Consider the following 20,789-nt stretch of genomic DNA (forward strand, 5'->3'; position numbering starts at 1 on the left):
ATCAGGCTTGTTTTGCTGAGATTTTGGGAAAGGCTCCCACGAAAAGTCCTTTGTAGGGCAGTTGGCCCTTCCCTGTTTTAAGGACCTGGAGGATGTATAAAGTGGCCATGTCCTCACACCTTATGCCTGTTAGAAACCAGCCCCTGGGTAGAACATTGGCAGGAGGGTCCTCAGTTTCCCACCATTAACTCTGATGATGCCTCCTGAGGTTTCTGTGGGGCAGGCCAGGTACTGAAGACCCAAGAGAAGGTCCCAACAAACATCAAGGGGAGCCTGTGACTTGTTCATTGCTCGTGGCTTAGTGCAGGGGAACTGTTCCCGTAGGAGGAGGAGAGAAAGAACTGCAGTAACTGCCATCAGCAGTAAATATTTATCTCATTCTTCACATGAAGTTTTCCTGTTTCCCACTGGATATGTGTAGGGATTCAGACCTGCTATCCTGCATTCAGCAGGAGAGAGATCTGTTTGTAAGACAGAAAATGATGCAAGAAAAAGTGTTTGATCATTGCTAGCTAGTCACTTTTCTAGTCTGATTAAAGCATATATATTCATACCTTCATTGTCTTGTCACTTAACGAGGAGTCAGGAGATGGCACCAAAAATAGTGCGCACTCTGTAGGAATATTTACCTGTGCATGTTGTAGCTGTTAAGAGGGATTAGGAGGGTTAGACATTGATGGGACACAAGAAAGGAAGAGATCAGTCTGTTTATTCCACTTTCAAATATACATGTTCTTAATTTGAAGTGCAGCTCTTGACGTAGTTCTTACATTATTTATTATTATTAGACATCAGTGCCTTCTCAGCATATTTATTTTGTTAAATTACTTGCCTGAAATTAAATGCCAGCGTTAATGTTCTTCTGCCTATTCTTGTAATTACTATTGATAAGAGGTGACTTTCAAGTTAACAGCATGTGGATTGATAAGGCAGTCATCATTATGTTACCTGAGTGCTTTTTGGAAAGCTTAGCTCAAGGGCAAATCGTGTTTCCTCCAGAGCGTGGGGTGACGAATCCCCAGCCTGCAGACCACCGCTGAAGGTGGTGTTTGTGGCTGTGAGGTGCTCAGCTAGCATCTGAAAAACCACCCCAAGACTGTACACGCGTGAGCATTTGAAATCAGTAAGCGTGGCGGGCTTTGGGGGTGCACAGGGGGGTGCCTCCTGTGCTTATCTTTGAGTCGCCGGAGGGTTTCTGCTGCTTGCGTTTCTGCTCTTCTCTCCTGCTCTCGGATGCTCTTCTCTTCATTCTCAGGTAGTAGATCCGGTTGGCTTCAGGGTAGGTGACTTTGCAGAGAGGGATTTTGTAGATGGCTGGGTTGTCTGAATTTATCAGCAAAAAGAGAAGTGCGGAGAAGCAAAAGGGCCAGGTGCAGAGTGGCAGCCCAAGCTGGAAGGGGAAAGGACAGACACACAAGTGCCTTTTGGTACCTCTTTTTGCATGTTGCCTTTGCTTACTTCTGCCCGTTGTTAAATTCTTGCATTTGAGAAGCTGGGAGAGCCTGTGCTTTCCCTGAGGACAGTGTGACGCGGGACCACCCAGGGAGGTGGGAGATGCCCCATCCCTGGAAACATTCCAGGTCAGGTTGGACGGGGCTCTGAGCAACCTGATCTAGTTGAAGATGTCCCTGCTCACGGCAGGGGGGTTGGACTAGATGGCCTTGAAAGGTCCCTTCCAACCCAAACCATTCTGTGATTCTATGATTCCTGAACCTCACCATACAGCATCCCCCATTCGGATCCAGAGGAGGATGCCCAGATGCAGGAGCCTGCATGGGGGCTACATGCGAGCTAGGTGCCTGCTGGTCACTGGAGGTCTGGGAAGCTCCTCTGCTACCAAATGCCGATTCAGCTGCTCACCCAGAGGTATCTGGTTTATCTGAAATGTATGGGGATGTGTAAGGCATCCCACACTGGAAACCTCAGTCCTTTTGGAGATGCAGCCGTTGGCCAGAGTGGCACTTGGCACCAATATTGAAGCAACTGAATCAGGCTCCAGAGCTCTGCTGGCTGTAATGAAAGCCAAGACACCCAGCTCACACGTAGACATTTAAATTGTCTAATAAAAGAGCTGAATCCTACCCTCCCTGTCCCGTAAAATGTCGTGTACTGAGAGAACTATTCACACACGTTCACTGTACTCAGTGCCCACGTGTTACTGGCCCTCAGTCCTGCTCTGTGGCCCTACCTCTTTACCTGACCTGGGGTCTGCCAAAAAACAAGACCACAAGGAGACAAAGTATATGTTCTTTTTTTCTGAGGCATCCCAAAAGCAGGTGTGCTTAACAAAGCAACCCATCTGCAGAGACCCGCACGGTACCGAGTGGATGCCAGATGCATACATCTAATGCACGAAGCTGCTAGTTCTAATTTTTTTTTTCCTTTTCAGTTACTAAATTTATTAAAATATGGTTTTGCTTTAATCTCTCAGATCTTAAAGAAGAGACAAATCTTGGCATTTCTGGCTTCACCTCTTTCTTGATCTTTCCAGATATGATAATTTTGTATTTAAGAGAAGACTCTCCCCCCCCGCTACTTTACTTCTCATATACAAATCAAACTGAAACAATATCTGTGAGTAGGGTGGGAGAAGGATCTTGGAAGAAGCAAGGAAAAATTTGGACCACTGGGAATGATTCAAAAACATTGCCTGCAACTAAGTGTTGCATCTCAAATCGCTCGCTGCTGCTGGAATTCACATATACATGCACAATCCTGCTGCGGATGACTCGCTCCAAAGGTTATTGAAATCTTATTGTCGGAGTCTGCAAGTGCAGAATTCAACGGGCAGAGAATCTGTGCAAGACCTGCCATTGGCTGCAGCATTCTCATTTCAATGCTGTCAAAGCTGACATGGAGAATTTTGAGGTGCTTCCTTAACATTGTATCATAACAAATCAAAATACAGTTAAAGCAAACGAAGAACCCTCATAAATCCCCACCCAAAAACTTACCACAGACAGGGCATTAGCAAGAGCTGCTCCGGAGTAGGCACAAAACAATGCTGAGAAAAGAAGACCAAAGACAGCTCAAGATGAGGAAAATATCGTTCATCTCTCCAAAGAAATTATCAGAAATAGTAATATTGTCCAAATGCACAATGAAATATTCTCCCAGCTACCTGATGTCAAGACTAATGTTAGAATTCAGCTATTAGTTAAAATGCCCCACTGCTGCATCTGGCTGTGTGGACTGAGCCAACAAGGAGAGGAGCACTTCTGGACCTGGTACTGACAAACACTGGGACTGGTGGAGGACATTAAGGTTGGGGGCACCCTAGGTTGTAGTGATCATGAAATGATAGAGTTCAGGATCATGGGTACCACGCACAAAACATCGAGAAGTAAAATTACAACCTTGGATTTCAGGAGGGCTAACTTCGACCTCTTCAAGAAACTGCTTGGAGAGATCCCGTGGGCTAGGGCTCTGGAAGGCAAAGGGGCTCAAGGAAGCTGGTTGATATTCAAAGACCACTTCCTCCAAGCTCAGGATCGGTGCATCCCTAGGAGAAAGAAATCAGCCAAGGGACGCAGGAGACCTGCATGGTTGAGCAAGGAGCTTCTGAAAAAGCTCAAGTGGAAGAAGGAAGTCTACAATAAGTGGAAGAAGGGACTGACCCCTTGGGAGGATTACAAGAATGCTGCCAGAGCGTGCAGGGATGAAACAAGGAAAGCCAAGGCCACCCTGGAATTAAACCTGGCCAGGGATGTCAAGCTCAACAGTAAGGGTTTCTACAAGTATATTGCAGGCAAAAGGAAGACCAGAGAAGTTGTGGGCCCACTGTTAAGTGAAACAGGAGCCATGATGGTGGAGGATGTGGAGAAGGCGGAGTTACTGAATGCCTTCTTTGCTTCGGTCTTTACTGCTTGGCCCAGCCCTCAGGAGTCTCAGGCATTGGGGGAAGTAACGGGGAAAGAAGAAGACTTCCCTTGGGTTGAGGAGGATTGAGTGAGGGATCAATTAGATCAATTAGATGTTCAGAAGTCCATGGGCCCTGATGGGATGCACCCGAGAGTGCTGAGGGAGCTGGCGGAAGTCATTGCTGGGCTGCTCTCCATCATCTTTGAAAGGTCTTGGAGAACAGGCAAGGTGCCTGAGGACTGGAGGAAAGCCAATGTCACTCCAGTCTTCAAAAAGGGCAAAAAGGAGGATCTGGGGAACTACAGGCCGGTCAGCCTCACCTCCATCCCTGGAAAGAAATGGAACAGCTTGTTCTGGGCGTCATCTCAAGGCATGTGGAGGAAAAGAAAGCTATCGGAAGTACTCAACATGGATCCACCAAGGGGAAATCATGTCTGACTAATCTGATAGCCTTCTATGATGGCATGACTGGATGGATAGATGAGGGGAGGGCAGTAGATGTGGTCTACCTTGACTTAAGCAAGGCGTTCGACACAGTCTCCCACAGCATCCTCATAGGGAAGCTTAGGAAGAGTGGGCTTGATGAATGGACAGCAAGGTGGACAGATAACTGGTTGAAAGACAGAGCTCAGAGGGTAGTGATTAGGGGCACAGAGTCTAGTTGGAGACCAGTGACGAGTGGTGTTCCCCAGGGGTCAGTACTGGATCCAGTCCTCTTCAATATATTCATCAATCACCTGGGTGAGGGGATAGAGTGAACCCTCAGCAAGTTTGCTGATGACACAAAGCTGGGGGGGGTGGCTGACACAGCAGAAGGCTGTGCTGCCATACAGAGAGACCTGGACAGGCTGGAGAGTTGGGCAGAGAGGAACCTTATGAAATTCAAGAAGGGCAAGTGTCGGGTGCTGCACCTGGTGAGGAATAACCCCATGCACCAGTACAGGTTGGGGGCTGACCTGCTGGAGAGGAGCTCAGCTGAAAGAGACCTGGGAGTCCTGGTGGACAACAGGATGACCACGAGCCAGCAATGTGCCCTTGTGGCCAAGAAGGCCAATGGCATCCTGGGGTGCATCAAGAAGAGTGTGGCCAGCAGGTGGAGGGAGGTCATCCTCCCCCTCTACTCTGCTGTGGTGAGGCCGCACCTGGAGTACTGTGTCCAGTCCTGGGCTCCCTGGCTCAAGAGGGAGAGGGAACTGCTGGAGAGGGTGCAGCAAAGGGCTACCCCTAGATGATTAGAGGACTGGAACATCTCTCTTATGAGGAAAGGCTGAGGGATTTGGGTCTTTTTAGTCTGGAAAAAAGACGACTGAGGGGACACCTTATCAACACTTATAAATACTTAAAGGGTGGGTGTCAGGAGGATGGGGCCAGGCTCTTTTCAGTGGTGCCCAAGGACAGGACAAGAGGTAACGGGCACAAACTTGAGCATAGGAAGTTCCACCTAAACATGAGGAAGAACTTCTTTACTTTGAGGGTGGCAAAGCCCTGGAAGAGGCTGCCCAGAGAGGTGGTAGAGTCTCCAACTCTGGAGACATTCAAAACCCGCCTGGACGCATTCCTGTGCAACCTGCCCTAGGGGACCCTGCTCTGGCAGGGGGTTGGAGTAGATGATCTCCAGAGGTCCCTTCCAACCCTATGATTCTATAATTCCGTGATTCTGTGACTGCATTGGGTCCCATCTGCTCTGCGGAGATGGATGGTGAACGAAGAACGTGTTTTTGTCAGGAGCAGCTGGTGGTGGTATTTCTGTTATCAGTTGGCACAACTTGACCTGTGTGCAGTGTGGCATTACAGAAATTCTACACCAGTGTCTGTCCTGTGGCTTCAAACCATGAGCAGTTAGCCATGGGCCTGCTGGCTGCAGGAGGTCAGAGGTGGCAAAGCAGGAGATAAGGCACCCAAGGACAAAGCCGACGAAGGGAAAGCTACGGAGCAGCCCAGAAACTGTGCTCGGGACAGGAAACTACTGAAATGCAAATGGTTGGAGTGAACCTTCACGGGGATTTTATATATGCTACACACTTTCTAAACTCTTCCCATAGAGTCTGGTTTTGGCTTTTGTTGGAGATGGGGTCATGGGGTAGTTGTATTTTAAACTGATCTTGTGCAACAGCTCTCTTCTTGTGAGACACTTCCTCTAATGCTACGTATAGTTATGAAAAGGCAGCTTCTATGAATCTGTTGGGTTGCTAATTTGTTAACCTTCTGCACCTGGCAGAGCTTGTGCTCCTTTCACAAACAGCACTTCCACCCTTCCTAGATGCTTTCAGGCCCTTCTGTCTGCGCTCGCAGCTTGCACATCCAATCTCAACTCTGACGCCGTCACAGAAATAGCTCTTGCATAGGACCTAGTTTTGCAGCAGAGCAGTATTTGACTCTTAAACCCGTACTGCCCATAGAGTGCCTGGCTGCATACATTTTCATCTTTCCTTTATGTAAAAGACACGTACCGCAGGCAAGTGACAGCAAATGAATCTGCCAGGTGAGGGCATAGAACATGCCCCCAATCGCAATGCACGCCAGCGCGCAGTTGTAGTTGTGTAAGCCAAGGTAGATGCTGTCAAAGGGTGATGCAATGCTCAGCGCTGCAAGACAAAAGGCAAGGCTGTCAGGTCAGGTGTGAGAGGTATCTGCAGGACCCGTCACTTGCTGGAAATCCGTCACCTCTTCCCTGTGACATCTAGACAAATTTCACCGTGTTAACACTTGCGTACGATGCACATGCAGAAAAAAGGATGAAATTAATTGGAGATCATTATTTTTGAGCTCTGATAATGTCCCTAGGGTTGGAATTAGGCCCAGTCTCAAAGGTTTCTTTCAGGCAAAACTTTCTGCGCAGGCACTGAGTGTGTTGCAGTTAGTCCCACAGATCTCCCCCAGGTGGAGGATCCGGCCAGAGTGTAGGAAGACCTTCTCACCTGGGTGTCCTTCTCGCAGAAACCTGCACTCAAACATGCTGTTTAAACCTCATACATACCCTGATCTTGAATATCAGAGGCGCAGACGAGTGTCATTTGTGGGAGTAAGCGGTGTTTTCTGTCTCTTCCTAGTGACCTTTGCTAGCTGTGGTCTAGATACTAGAGGTGGTCACTCTGTCACTGCTGTGGGAATTCTCCCACTGGCTTGGGAGCTGAGGGTCTGCTCCAAACCTGACCCCATAGGTACTTCTACAGGATTTGTCAAAGGCTTCAGGAGTACCAGTAAAAAGAAGAGCACAATATGTCATGCACAGGCCACCTTTGTGTCACTCTTAATATTAATACATTTCCTAGTATAATGGCCGCATTTGCCTTCTGTTTCATTGCCGTGCTTATCCCCAGATACTTTCCCCTGAACTTCCTCTTGTAGATTAAATATCAGACCTGTACAAAACTTGCCAAATGTTCTTTACCACAGAAATCATGGATAGTTTTGTTTAAAAACGCAAAGGTAAGGCAGCTCACATCTTGTACAAACTGCGTCAGAGCACAAAGGCCTTAGCGTTGGCTGACTGTGCCTTTTCTGAGGTTGTAGTCTCAGACTACACTTATGCCATCATATTTTTTTACTACAATCAGTCACATAAGTGGCATTAATCTTGCCTAACTTCAAGGGTCGGATTCATCTCTCTTAACTTAAGGTTGTTTCTCTTGTTACTGGAGAGACAGGCCATTTTGAGTGGTATTCTTTAGCTATTTTTACAAATCTGCAGCAGGGTAGAATGAACTACATCCCGGAAAAGGCTGTTTCTTTTCATTGGCTGATGAGCTCTGAGGTAGACATCGGCATGTGGTAGTAATTTAAAACACTTGTGGTGGCAAGGGGTCAGTTCTGAAACTATTCCTCTAGGTTTCCTTATCAACATCTCCATGGGATTCATCATACCCAATGGCAAGAGGGTTAAGCAAGGTGGAACAAACCACCGGTCCGAGTTACAAATGTAATAACAAATTCAAAGTTTAAAGAAAATCTGCTTTTGTTCTTGCCCTCACCATGCTGTGTGACCCTCAGTAAGACCTTCCAAATTTAGCAGCAGTTTCAAAAATGGGAGTGTTGTCCCATGTACATCCAAGCCCATGCAACTCGAAAGTCTGGACAGAGTCATAAAATGGTTTAGTGTCAAGATATCCTGGTTAAAAAATTAACTTTGGTAAAAATTTCTTACCTGCAAACATCCCCACTGTTGATCCAATTGCAGCGTGTAAACAAATAAGTGGGGAGGAGATGAATAAAGCAACAAGGATGATGCCTCCAGTCCAGGGGTTTCCACAACCGTACACTTGCCCGGCACCGACGGGGATGGACTGCAAGAGCTGCAGCAGCCAGTGGAAAAGGGCACGTTGTTGTATCTTTGTACTCAAGAGGACACAGCAGTTATTTTGTCCAAGCAGATTGTCAGAAAGAAAGGAAGCAACCCTGTCTCTGAGTGGGACCAATGGGTAAATGTGGGCTCTCGTGCCCTTGAAAGCAGAGTTAGTTCACTATTTGGTTTGAGCTTCATCAGTCCAAGATGGAATTTTATATCTTTTGGGATGGTAATATGGTGGATAGGAGTTGGTTTTTTTTTTTTTTTTGTGTGTGTGTGTTTTTTTTTCCTTAGGTAACTTTAGTGAGGGAGAAAAACGGAAACCTTCCTAGCCAAAAATACTATGGTGGGCCTGGTTGACTTGAATGTATTGTATATTATATGAAGCATATTCTGCTGCTTTGGGAAGGTGATTGTCCAGAGCTAAAGCTAGACCTGAGGGGACTGGGTATAAATGAGTTTCTGTTCTTTCAGGATTTTGATGTTTCTTCTGTCTTTTCACATTGTCACTGACTGTCTTGCTGGTGTTCTTTTAACCACATCTGGACAGTGGGAGTGCGTATTCAGATGTGCTTCTGTATTGCCAGCACTGAAGACTTGTTTTGGGGCAGTCCAGTTTTAGGTGAGGTGAGAGGTTCAGCAGCTTTTTCCCCCGAGGCTCAATCAGCCTTTCTGCTGGATCAGCCAGGACTTTCCCTGGGGATTTTGTGGCACTGTCCTCTACAGGCTGAACCGAGCCATATATTTGTGTGAATTGCTGCTGGCTGTACATGTATAGCCATTCTGACCCATGTGAAATTGTTATCCCAAGCTGAATGCCTTCACACTCACCTTTTTAATGAAAGGACATAAACTTGTTGGGGTGAAGCTTACCAGTGGCACATTGATTGCAGACCAGGTGATATTGGGCGCCGAGGCTACAGGCTTGATGAGGGTTGTAGGGAAGAAGGGGTTGTAGTGTCCTGTGGCTGCCAAGTACAAAGTCACCGCAATATTGAAGGGCAGAGTGAGAACAGGAAGGTCCCATTTACTGAGGATGGATCCCAAAGCACTGGATAGGATTGGACTGAGAGCAGAAGGAGAAGAGAAACAAGTACAATTTATTCATAACAATTACAGTGGTGAAACTATAGCCTACCACTTTGTCCGTAAGCTCTGGTAAATGCAAGCCAATGCCATTCCTTTTAGAAACAGCAGGTAGTGAACACCCTTATATATTATTCTGCATCGGACAAATAGTTGCAGAACGCTGTTAATCTTTTTGCAGCAACTATCACATCCATTCATGGGTGGCAAAAACTCCACACCCTTCTCTCAGGAGAGTTGGCTAGGGTGCAAGTGCTCTGCTAGCTGGGATATGCTCAGGGAGCCAAGGAAGAAATGCATCCCTACAGCATCGAGACATGGATGGGGAAAGGCGATCTGGCTTCTTATTCTGTAGAAAAATCTAATAAGAAACAGAATTTTGGGAATGCCGCCTGAAGAACTTTGGGGAGCTCTAGGTGGTTAAAAAAGCTCCTGTCTTGATGAGGCAAGAGAGAGTTGGAAATGGTGTAATTGGCTTTTCGTGCGTTAAATAGTTTGAAGGATACCAGGAGAGAATCCTAGAGACACCAGAAGGGAGTTCTAGAGGAGGAATAAAGCAGAAGAGGTGATCAAAGAGTACGGAAAACCTTCCCTTAAGAAAGATGTAAAATATTTACTGTGTTAGACACTGTTTTGGGGAAATGAGTCCTTAGGACATATGGCGCCTGACAGAGCATAAGACAAAGTCACCACTATAGCAGAGCTGTGAAAGGCATTGTGCCAGCCATGACCCAGCCCTTGACTGATGTTCCTGCTTGTGTCAATGAGACTGATGTTACTGTGGTACCAGCCAAAAATCATATGGCATTTTCTGAAAACTGAGCTTCCTTCTTAAGAAACACGGTTGACTATATTTAACACGTGAAGTGTTTGGTGTGGTCCTCAAAATATTGAGAGGCTGAATACTAAAAAGCGTGCAAACCTTGAGATAGCATGACTGTCCCTAAAGTTCTTGGCTGTAGAACTGGAGTTACAAACTTCACCAGATCTGCTTTCCTCAGGACATTTCCAGGCTGCCTTATTTCCACTTTAAGTGAATGTCCCGCATGAATGCCTTTGTGGGGTCATATTGGCAAGATAATATCTGGCTTTTATGGGGCCCAGAAAGCTTATGGAAGAGAGTGAAAGGCCAGGTCCTGTCCTTGATGAAAACAGTCTGTGCTCTGCTGCTCCTAGCTGAGCTTTCCTGATACGAGTGAGCTGAGCAGCTCTTATGGTCAACCTCCAAGTAGCAGTGGACATCTCACAGTTTACAAAAATTCATTTTAAAGACTTGAATTTTTCAACAAGCTGCGTTTGAGTCTTAGAAAGTCATTAAGCTGGTTCTAATAAAAAAACCCAAAACCTACTCAAACTATTTGGCATTTCAAAAGCAACATCTTGTGTCCTGTTGTGTAGATACTACCAGTGGAAAAAATTCTTTGTTCTCCCTGTACGATCTCAGATGAAGTCTATTCTTTATGAAAAATTTGGTTCCCAGAGCAGTTTACATATTTTATTGCTTGTAGCTGTAGGAAAAAAATCAGCACTTTGGTGAAAACGGTGTCCTAATTTCTGTGCTGAAATACAAAGCTTCTGCCAGTTATGTATCTTCTCAGGAAAAAAAAAAGGAACAATTAAAGAAATGCTGACTTCTAAAGCTGAAATTCAAAGTATCAGTTGAAAAAATCATTGAAACGTCTAGTTTTAAAATCTTTCATCTCTACTCTCAAGACTGGTGATCTAAAAGGAGGAGGAAAAGTTTGAATAAAAAGGCTCAAAGAATTCTGGCAGACAAGACAAAATAAACATTATTGCAACATGTCCTGGGTTTTGAGAGGTTGTTACAAAACTACCTTGGCTGAGAGTGACTAAAGAAATAAAATATGAAAAAAAAAATCTGATCTTAAAAGCAGTGAAATGCAGTAATGACTTGCGTCTTACCGCTAACGGTGATTAAAACGTGCCTCTTGAATTAATTTCCGTTAAGGCTGTTAAATGGATTCTGCAGTGCCGTCCGTATTTAGAAATGGTAAATTTAATGCTGAAAGGACGTTGCCTGGCGTTCGGAGTTACTTGGAGGAATTAATTTTGCACGTGAGTGGCTGCGTATCTGAGAGGGGGAATATCGAATTCACCCTGTGGGAGAGCACGGGCTGGCTCCAGCACCTGCATGGGGAAGAACCGCTGCGGTGCTGGGGACAATGACACCCTCCCTGGGTGAGCCCTGCTTGATGAGGGCCATTTGCAGAGCGTGTGAGTGGGGCTGCTGTGTCCGTGTGCTGTAATCAGTGTTGTCTGCGCGCTCCACCTCCCACCAACGTGCCTCACGAGCTCCGTGCACCAATGGATGCCGCTTTCTGGTGACACCGTGGCTGGAGATGCTGGTGTAGAGGGGACTTCCACTGTGTTTAAGCTGTATATAGCAGGACTCCTCATTCTCTGAGAACTGTCCCTGGGAGGAGAAGTGACACTTACCAGGCCATCGATATAACCGCCACAGGAGGAAGGAGCCACCAGTAGTAATCGCCTTTGTCAGAGAAGATGGCCATGAGCAATCCCACCAGGATCCCGTTATAGCCGTGCAGCCCAGCTGCAATGGCTGATCTGCAGTGGAAAGAAATGTTTGCAAGGTAGCCAGCTGTGCCGATGGTGACCGCTCACAGGGACCCACTGAAATGCAATTTATAAGGGTCCTGCTCCTGGTGAAGGGAGTGGAGGTGAGGGATGAAAAAGCAGTGAGGTTGCTGCCATATTGCATTGACTGGTGTGTGGAAGGGGAGAGTGTGGAGAATGTTGAACGATGATGGTATAGGGAGCTCTTCGTGACCCAAAGGACCCACATGGTTGTGACAATGGCTATCAGAGAGCGATAACTGTCTGCTCTTACAAAGACAGCCAACTGTGGGCACAGGCCTGTTGTCCCTGGACCACAGCTCTGTCCTCACCTAACTGCTTCCAAACCATCCGTAAGGAATTCCAATCTGCTGTCTCTAATGTACTCAAATGTGGGGCTATGACCCATCAGCAGGTTCCTGATACCATAAAGCTCAATTTTTATTAAGTGCTGGGATGCAAGGTACCACCTACCTGTCCTGACTGAGGGCCAGCGCAGTTAATGTGGACACGATCGTTCCAATACAGCCCGTCAGCATCCACCAGGGGCTCTGGATGAAGATCCCCACTAAAATGATCAGCCCGCTGAGAGGGTTGTTGACAAACATCACCTGAGAGGTCCCTCGCAAGATCCAGTCCACCAGCTGGACCATTAGGGGCTTATCTGGAGGAGATCAAATAAAAATGCTGGCGATAAGGCGTCGTTTCAGCAGGACTCCCTCAAAGCACGCTCATCTCTACAGTCGCTTTCTGGCCGCGGAACAGAGGCGATGTATCAACAGGACTGTAAAACCGGTCTCTGATTTATTGCTGTCTGAGCGTATTTTGCATCTCGCACTTGAAAAGCTGATAGGGATGGACTGGGCACTGCTGTAAAGTTCATGGAGGGATTCATAAAAAAGGGCTTGAATAGTCTTTCTTGCATGGTAGATTGCTTAAGATTCTGCTATAAATTTAGTGACGAGGTAGTCCCTTTTTGGTGGATAATTCAGACGTAGAGAGTGACTTAAGCAAAGACTGAAACTACTTTGTACGTAGATAGGGAAATGTGAAAAGGATGCACTTTTGCTGTTGCAGGGACCGGAACATGGAAGTACAGTGTATATAGGGGAGGGGGTCAAGCTGTCAAAGGTGTCTAGAAAGTACTTTGGGAACCGAAGAACCTAAATTAAGAAAATAGTTACTGTAGCATGGACTGTGCTCAGGGGAAAGAGGCATTTCCAAAGGACAAAGAGCCGTTGCTCTTTGGAGAAGACTATTGAACCCGGACCGAGCAAATGGGAACCAAGCTCGGGTACCTCAGGTGAGTGCAGGGTCTGAGGGTATCTGTGTACAGTGGTCGAATGTACGTGCTCATGTACATCTATGCACGTGCTAGTGACCTCCATGGGCAGAGAAGGGTCTTGTAGCACTGCAGTAACTTTTCGATGCTGGCTCTTCTACTGCAAATTGACTTAAGGTCTTTTTCTGCCACGCTTCTGGGAGAGCCGTAACCATTTCTGTTCTGCTGTGCGTGATTAAACGTGATGCAAGGAGAATAAATGAGACAAGAGGGTCTGCTTACACGTGCAATATGTTCATGCAATGTGTATGTGTAGCTTTCATCTTCGTAAGTGTTTAAAATTAATGCAATTAGTTTAGATTGTTAATTAGACACAGCATGAAGTGCCAGACTACTTTTTGAAGCTGGGCAATGACTTACTCCTAAAAACTCCTCTCTTCCGCACTCCCTCCCTTCCCACTTCCCTGTGTGGTAATTACAGTAAACTCTCATGTTTTGCTTTCTGGTGAGATTAGCTTAAATAGAGGCCCTTTGAAAGGCTGGGTACCACTCCGCATCTCTTCAGCAGCATTGGGGAGCCCTCCGAAGAAGCTGGAGCGCATGTGGTGGTTTTTGTCAGAGTTAGGTCGATGGTTGGACTAGAGGATCTGAATGGTCCCTTCCAACCTGGGCGATTCCGTGATTCTAAGTTGAGGGACGGCTGCCAAGCATCCCTCAGGCTGTGTGGTGTTGGGGAGCCAGGCAGTTACAACCCGGGAGGAATGAGTTCCTTAGAGAAAAATAATCAGGCTTTTCTGGAATAATTACTAATAATATTCCGTGTTGAGCTATAAAATGTATCAGCAATGCTCTTGGTTTTAGACACAAGTATTAACTATAAGTATTCAAATATAACCAGTGAGCAGCGGCCAGAGCTTTTCAGGACATTGAATAAGAAGAGCTGTCTACCAAGCGTGGACCACTAGAGCAAAGAGAAAGCAGGAGGAGACGATCCCCGGTGGCTGGGGACCACAGTGCCAGCCTGCTGAGCTCCCTGCCCGGAGGCATCTCAGCCCTCATCCTCCACCACCGATAGCCACGGCACAGCCTGTCTGCGTGCACGGCTGTCTCTTATCTCTCTCCCGTTGCTGGAGTGGTACTGCTAACGAACCTAGCCTTGACAGAGGACCCACTGTCTTACATAGCCTCTCAAAGCCCCAAATCCCTAATAATTCTGGGTAACGCGGACCATCTGCTCATGTATTGTTCCTGTCTGGACAGTAAACCTTTGAGATCAGTACTTGCTTTGTATTTTATAGCAACAGAACAGAACAGCCACGGTGCTTATTGCTCCCCCAGGGCTGGTAATACAAGAGCCTTTGCCCACACGATTAGCAGTCAAGTCCCCTTCTTCAGCCCACACACAGACGAGGAGACGGTCGCTGGTCCAAAGCACTTCCAAACAGGACCAAACCCCCAGCCCTGATGTGTGATTCCGGGCGCTGCTATGAGGAGCGTGATGCTAATGACACCTAACTGATTAAGCGTGAAAGATGTTTTTTGCCTGTGCTGAATTATGCCTGCAGCCATGGTAATGGCAAGAGGATGCAGTGAGATCCTGCTGCTGAGAATAAAATGATCTGGGTTCAAAGGCCAGAAGTTTGCAGTGAGCTCAGACCACGCTGCCTCTGCTCTGCCTCAGGAGGTCCCTTCGGTTCCTGCCCCACCACTGAAAGTGCTGTGGGCAGTGTAGGTGTCCCCAGCTAGCTCTTCATAGACAGAGAGTCCCAAACATATCCCTCTGCTTACTTTTCATCCACTCTCCGTATTCCTTCATTTCTCCTGTGAGATACCCGAAAACTTGGTGGATCCGATTTATGCTTCTGCCCAGCAGGTCGTAGGCTCTTGGCTTCTGCTCCGTGTACAACTGCCTCTCACTGGGATGGTCAGCCACAACGATCTCTCCAAGCTCCATCTGTTTTGGGTGGTAAGAAGAGGTAACTGTAAATCACAAAGCCCATGTGTTAGAAAACATTTTGGATTGTGCCCTGGCAACTTTCTGCTGTACTTCAGAGCCCCGTGGTGATACCCTTTTGCAAAGAGGGGATGTTTGACGGAGAAGGGACCTGCCTGAACCACTGCTGAGAGTGATGTGCGCTGCTGCCTAGGGCAGTGGTGTCTCCTCTGGGGGATGAGGACCGTGAAGTGACCCACTGCTGCCATGGAGCTGTGGCACAGAGCTGCAGAGGGAACGAGGGACGTGACGTAGGTGCCCTGCAGCATCCCACCCTCACTCCAGATCCTGGTGCAGTGTGTGACAAGCTGCTGGTTGGAGAGGGGACGTAACCTTTGCCAAGTAAGCGAGCGGTACCTGCACGCTGCTGCAGCTACTGAGGAGGGAGCCCGCTGATGTCTGGCTAGCAGCAAGCTGGAGGGAAGAAATGCAAATTGCCAGTACAGTAGCAGACAGCAGGAGACAAGAAAATGCTGGAGGACTGGCTGGAGCTTGTATCTCTCTTGGTGTTTTTAGCTGGCGCCTTCATATATCAAAGCAAATCTGTGACCTTTCCATGCTCCTCATTCCACATCTGCCTTTGATAGACCATCAAGAGCAAACTGGGGCAGCATCAAAGTATTGCTCAGAAATCAGGATCCACGTGTGGCTTTAGACAAAGATAAGCACCTTGGTTCAGGGCCGTGAGCTCTTTAAACAGCAAGCGGCTATCCAGGCAGGATTAGGGCTTTATTAAACTCCTAATTACAGTTGCAGGGCTCTGTTCATTAAAAAGTCCATTAAGGTATAAACGCGTAAGAGAAAATACACCGCACGACACCCCGGCGAGCTACCCTGCAGGTTAGTTACACCTCCAAAATGCGTCCCCCGCCTCGGAGGGAGCCCGGCACCGGCTGGTTTGGTTCTGAGCGTTTCGGGGGGGCGCCCCCGGGTTTCCAGGCGCTGCCCCGAAGCGGAGCGCGTTTGAGAAGCCCCTTGCCCCGTGTTTCGCGGGACATGGGCACCACCTTCTGGCGGGAGCCTGTTTTTTGGTAGCTCAAGCCGGCCGGCTGCCGGTGCTACCGCCTGCAGCAGCAGCGGGACAGGGCTGGGAAGGGATGGATGGAGGGAAGGCTGTTTTGCAGCGAGGACCAACGACAGGCGGATGGTAAAAACACCCGCCGCCCCGAACGCCCTGATAAGAAGGTCCCTGAGCATCGAAAGGATGCTTGCCCTTCACCCCCGGCCGCACAACGCTGCGTGCAGCCCTGCGAAACGCGTTGGCGCGGCGCTGGTTGTCTGGTGCTTCGGCTCTCCCTGCTGCAGCCAGAGCCTTCGGGGTGACCTCGGCGCACAGGCGTCAGCCTGGGGCTGGAGGTGCGGGCCAGAGGCGTTGTTAGGTGCGACTGTAAAAAATAAACCTAACCAGCACTCAGTTTGCTTGGTCCCAAGGCGGAGGAGGATGACAGGGGGACATGGAGTGGCCTAAAGCAACGAATGTGGTTGTGCAAGGAGCGGGCACCCCCGAAACCTTGCTCACGAGTGAGTGCCTCGTGGAGTTGAGAGCAACGAGGTTCCCAGGTTCTGCCCAGCTGCAGGAAGAAGCGAGGAGAAAAAGAGGTGGGGTGGGTTTATTGTCCCTCTTCTTTTTATTTTTTTTTTTCTTTTTTTCTATCTGTAAGCTGATTCTGGCCAGAAGCTGAGTCCTATCCCTGTTTTCAGTTTAAGGCAGCCTTGGTGACTGTCATTTTTTGGCTAGTTTCTTGTGGTTATCCAGGAGGATATTGGTGCAGGGAGCACGGAGCAGGAGTCCCGTTTCTCCTCCTCTGTGTCCTCTAGGCTGAGGGAACTTGCTACAGTCAGCTATTGTGAATTTCTATCCCTCTGAGGCAGGAAAGGGACAAGTCCTACTGGAAAATCAGGTATTTGTTCCTGAATTCATCCCATAGACTTTGGGCTGCATAAGATGTGTCATTGCTCCAGGCTTCCTGGTCATCAGTGTACCTTTGGGAACCTTCAGGTGGAAATTAGCCCATCTCAGCTCAGAGCTGCCCCCTGAAAGCTCCTGTTTCTTCTTTTTGACACCTTCACCTGGGTGCTGCAGTCAAACACCCAGTGTTTTTTGGGAGGGACACAGGGTCTGAGGTCAACAGCACATGCAGAGAAGAGACTCCAGAGCAATGCCAAGCTACCACCTGGCTGTCCTAGAGGTTGCTTTCCCTCCAGAGCATAACGTTCATATTTAGCAGGTGTTGGCTGGTATCAGAGATATTCATTGTTGCCTCTTTCTTTGTCTTGTTTGCTCATGTTCCTTCCAGAAGACCTCTCCAAAGAGTTTCAAGAGTTGGGTTGGGCTCCAACAGCTGCAGTGGATCCACATAAAGGAGACTGGAGCATCTCTTAGGATCTTGAAGTCTCAGGAACGCATCAGTAGAGATAGGTTGGTGGCCCGTTTGCTGTGAACAATATCTACCACTAGCAACCGAGTGCAGCTGTTACCGGCAGGGAGAATAAATGCTGTGTGTTTGTCTCTATGTCTTCTTAGCACCTGAGAATCTCACATTCATTTTAAACCTCACCAGGAAAAATTACGGTTGGGTTTTACAAAGCAGAAACATCAGCGCAGAGCTTCTGAAGCCTGTATTTACAGGACTGCACTGCTCAATTCCCTCTGCAATTGAGATGTGGGACCTGTATATTTTTAAAATTCTTGTCCTTGCTCACATAATTCAACTTTCAGGGGTTAAGTGCAAAGTAGTCATGTGAGAACCCTTTGCAGTCAATACAGAGAGAGACTAGTATCTCCAGAGAGTGATTCATGCCCCTTTTCTTACATACCTATCTGAGATTAAAAAAAAAAAAGGTGTCTGTCTCTCTTTTTCCAGCGGCTGCAGAGGGAGCCTGATTGCTGAGCTTTTAGAGGGCTATTTTCAGGCAAGAGAAATTCCAGCCTAAGAGATTTTGCCAAGGTCAACCTTGAAGTTTATGGAAGTGGGATCTGGAGTCCCAGGCAAGTGCTTTAAATCACTGAGCCGTCTGTAACAGGCCTGTAATCTGCATCAAGAAGGGCATCAAAGCTCTGGGGCTAAGAAAAAAATAATCCAGTCTCTTCCTATGATTCCTGTTTGCTCTCTCCCTGCGTATCAGAAGGCAGCTAAATCTCTGCTTGGAAGGGAGCACACTCACCCGCCTCAGATGGGAAGGCAACCTAGGACATGACCAGTTTTGGGGGGGAAGGAGTAGCGCAAAAAAGAGATGTGGGAATGCTGAAATTCTCTATACTGCCACAGCGGTGAATGGGGGGGGCTTTACAGCAGAGGAGCCCAAGGCGCTGCAGCAGCTGGAGAAGATCCTGGAGGGTGGTGATGGTCACAGTGGTCCCCGTAGGAGCATCAAACTGGAAAAACACAATTTCTTCGCAGCGAGCACCTGTCAGTCGATAGGCTTGCGCGCAGCGGTAGGGGCTCCATGAATAATAGAGAAATCATTTGAACAATTAGCTAATTAGGGCTAATGAGAGCCTGAATCACTTATGGCACACCTAAGGGCTGATGGGGAATTCCTTGAGAAAAGGGCCTTTTGTCAGCAAACACTGATTCATCAGTGTGGTAATGATCTGTCCTGCTCCTTACGAACATTTGCCAGACTGCAGGGTAATGCCTGGTGGTTAGGGCTCATCCCTAGACCTACTGGTGCCCGCTCGTTCCCAAACAGACGGCTGTTGTACCACGCTTTCGAGGCGCAGCATCCCGATAGCACAGCGCCTTGTATTTTTAAGCCTCCCAGAGCAAGCACCGGGTTTCTTTTTGGCTTGCGCCACTCGAGAAAGCGTTCAGAGGGCAGCAGCCTGCAGCGAGCTGGTGGCCCCGCGAAAGAAAAGCTCCTCAGGTGGGCTGTGAACAGTGGGATGGTGCCTGAGCAGGGTGGTGGGCGATGCGTAACACTTGAGCCGGCTTTTACGGGGCTGCTGTTTGTGTAGGGAGTTTAGCCTTATGCTAAGACACCTGAAGCCAAGCCTGGGGGATTGCTCTTTCCTCCTCTATGAAGGCACAGAGGTGATCAGAAAAGCACGGACTTCAAGGGACGTGGCCTCACAAGGGCCTTGAAAAGAAGCAGTTTGTAAAAGCACGTTGCTCTCATAAGCAACCATGAAGAAATAGAAAAGAAATACAGTGTACAGCTAGAGGGCAAAGCTTTGGGACAGTGACAGAATGCTTGGCTGAGTTGTAATGACTTCACCAAGCAAAGCTCTACCAGGGGTCGACCCGTGACACCAAAAACAAATGAACAAAGCAGAGCATTTCAGAACAGTTGCTGAGGTTGAATGCAACACAATTGCAGAGAGCAGGTATGAAACACTTAGCCACAGACCTTTAAACTAAAAAAAAATAAAAAAAAAAAAAAAAAGCCACCCTAAAGGAAAAAAAAACGCTCAAGTAAACTTGTTTCCTATCGCAGGCATTAAATGAAGCCACGTTCCAGAGCAGCTCTGTCATACCTGTACAAACAAGACTACCACACAATAGTTAGTAATCAGGATAGTTTAACTTATGGGGCTAAATATGACTCTTACATCCTTATTTAGATACTTGGCGTTTACGATGTGGTCTTGGAGTCTTTCTGCGCTTTCCTTTCCCGGTCTGTGTAGTATGTAATGCAACACGTTGCTTTGCTCCAAGGCGATACTTTACTGCTTCTTCGATTCCCTCTCTTGCAGCAGTATCTCCCGATCTGCCAAATGGAGACACAGAGCTTATTTAGTGGTTTGTCCTAGTGTCTTGCACAGGAGTTATGCCGATACCGGTCGCGTATGGATTGTATTTGTATACATGTAAGTGTGTGTAACTGTGGAGAAGGAGGGTTTGCCTTCCTTACCATGGGTGACCCGAATGATGTTCGTAGAGAGGGATTCCTCTTGGCTCCCTTTAGCCACTTAAAGGCTTACAGTTTTGGCGCTCTCTATGGCCGAGGTAGACTGATTGGTATCATCTCTGGGCAGTTCACGCAGGTGGTCAGATATCGTTCTTGGGTTGGGACAGATTTCCTTCCCCAGGGGTCTGTCTCATCCCCTTAGTGGCACAGAGAGGTGAAGAAGGGGCTCGTGTGGCTCACTGTGGGCATCGCCAGTTTAAGTGTCTGTATCTGAGCATCTTGCCTTGACTTCCAGAGAGGAGCTGGTCAATATATGGATCTAGAGCATGATTCATCTCCTGCCATCCTACACAGATGAATCATGTCCTAAACTCTGTTGCATTTGCTGTCTGTAACGGGAGAGACAGACAGCTCAGACGCACAGAGCTGCACCACGTACGCGCAGGGAGAGGGGTGATGGAGCTCAGCTGAGTGACTATCCCAAGGTCATTCGGGACATCTGTAGCTGACTGGGGTATCAAACAAGGACACGTTAATGTTTGAACAAAGTGCCTAACGCATGAAGAATTTTCAAAATGCTAACTGTTTTTTTAATAATAAAAGTAGTCAGACCAGGTAGATATTTTAAGACACAAAAATCCTATTTTCCTGCATATGGTTTCGGTTATAAAACCAGAGGGGAAAACAAATAGAGAAAATATGAAATATAAAAACCATCACTTCTAAACAGAATGTTTTTCAAAGGTTTCCATGAGGTGTTGGCTGCTCGGCAAAGCAGACTGTAAAACAACTTTACAAGCCACATTTATTCTAAGAGCTCCACTTATTGAAGTACA

General features: G+C 47.6%; 1 protein-coding gene across 1 annotated transcript; it reads right to left on the minus strand.

Moving 5' to 3' along the window:
- Window positions 1–692: 692 nt before the first annotated feature.
- Window positions 693–19,812, minus strand: LOC141736307 (urea transporter 2-like). The gene is made up of 9 exons (XM_074570310.1): window positions 19,655–19,812; window positions 14,898–15,063; window positions 12,302–12,491; window positions 11,690–11,818; window positions 9,020–9,212; window positions 8,006–8,153; window positions 6,312–6,446; window positions 2,955–3,004; window positions 693–1,390 (listed from the first exon to the last, which is right to left on the minus strand). The coding sequence occupies exons 2-9, from the start codon at window positions 15,061–15,063 to the stop codon at window positions 1,121–1,123; spliced, it is 1,281 nt and encodes a 426-aa protein (XP_074426411.1). The 5' UTR covers window positions 19,655–19,812; the 3' UTR covers window positions 693–1,120.
- Between the last annotated feature and the right edge of the window lie 977 nt (window positions 19,813–20,789).

This window comes from Larus michahellis, chromosome Z, assembly GCF_964199755.1.
Source record: "Larus michahellis chromosome Z, bLarMic1.1, whole genome shotgun sequence".
NCBI lineage: Eukaryota > Metazoa > Chordata > Aves > Charadriiformes > Laridae > Larus > Larus michahellis.

Bases quoted from the DNA above. Each gene is read 5' to 3' on its own strand.
- LOC141736307 (XM_074570310.1), bottom strand. From the start codon at position 15,063: ATGGAGCTTGGAGAGATCGTTGTGGCTGACCATCCCAGTGAGAGGCAG. The intron at 11,819-12,301 runs GTAGGTGGTACC...TTTCCACTGCAG, and splicing joins CTGGCCCTCAGTCAGGACAG to ATCAGCCATTGCAGCTGGGC. The intron at 9,213-11,689 runs GTAAGTGTCACT...TTCTGCTCTCAG, and splicing joins GCGGTTATATCGATGGCCTG to TCCAATCCTATCCAGTGCTT.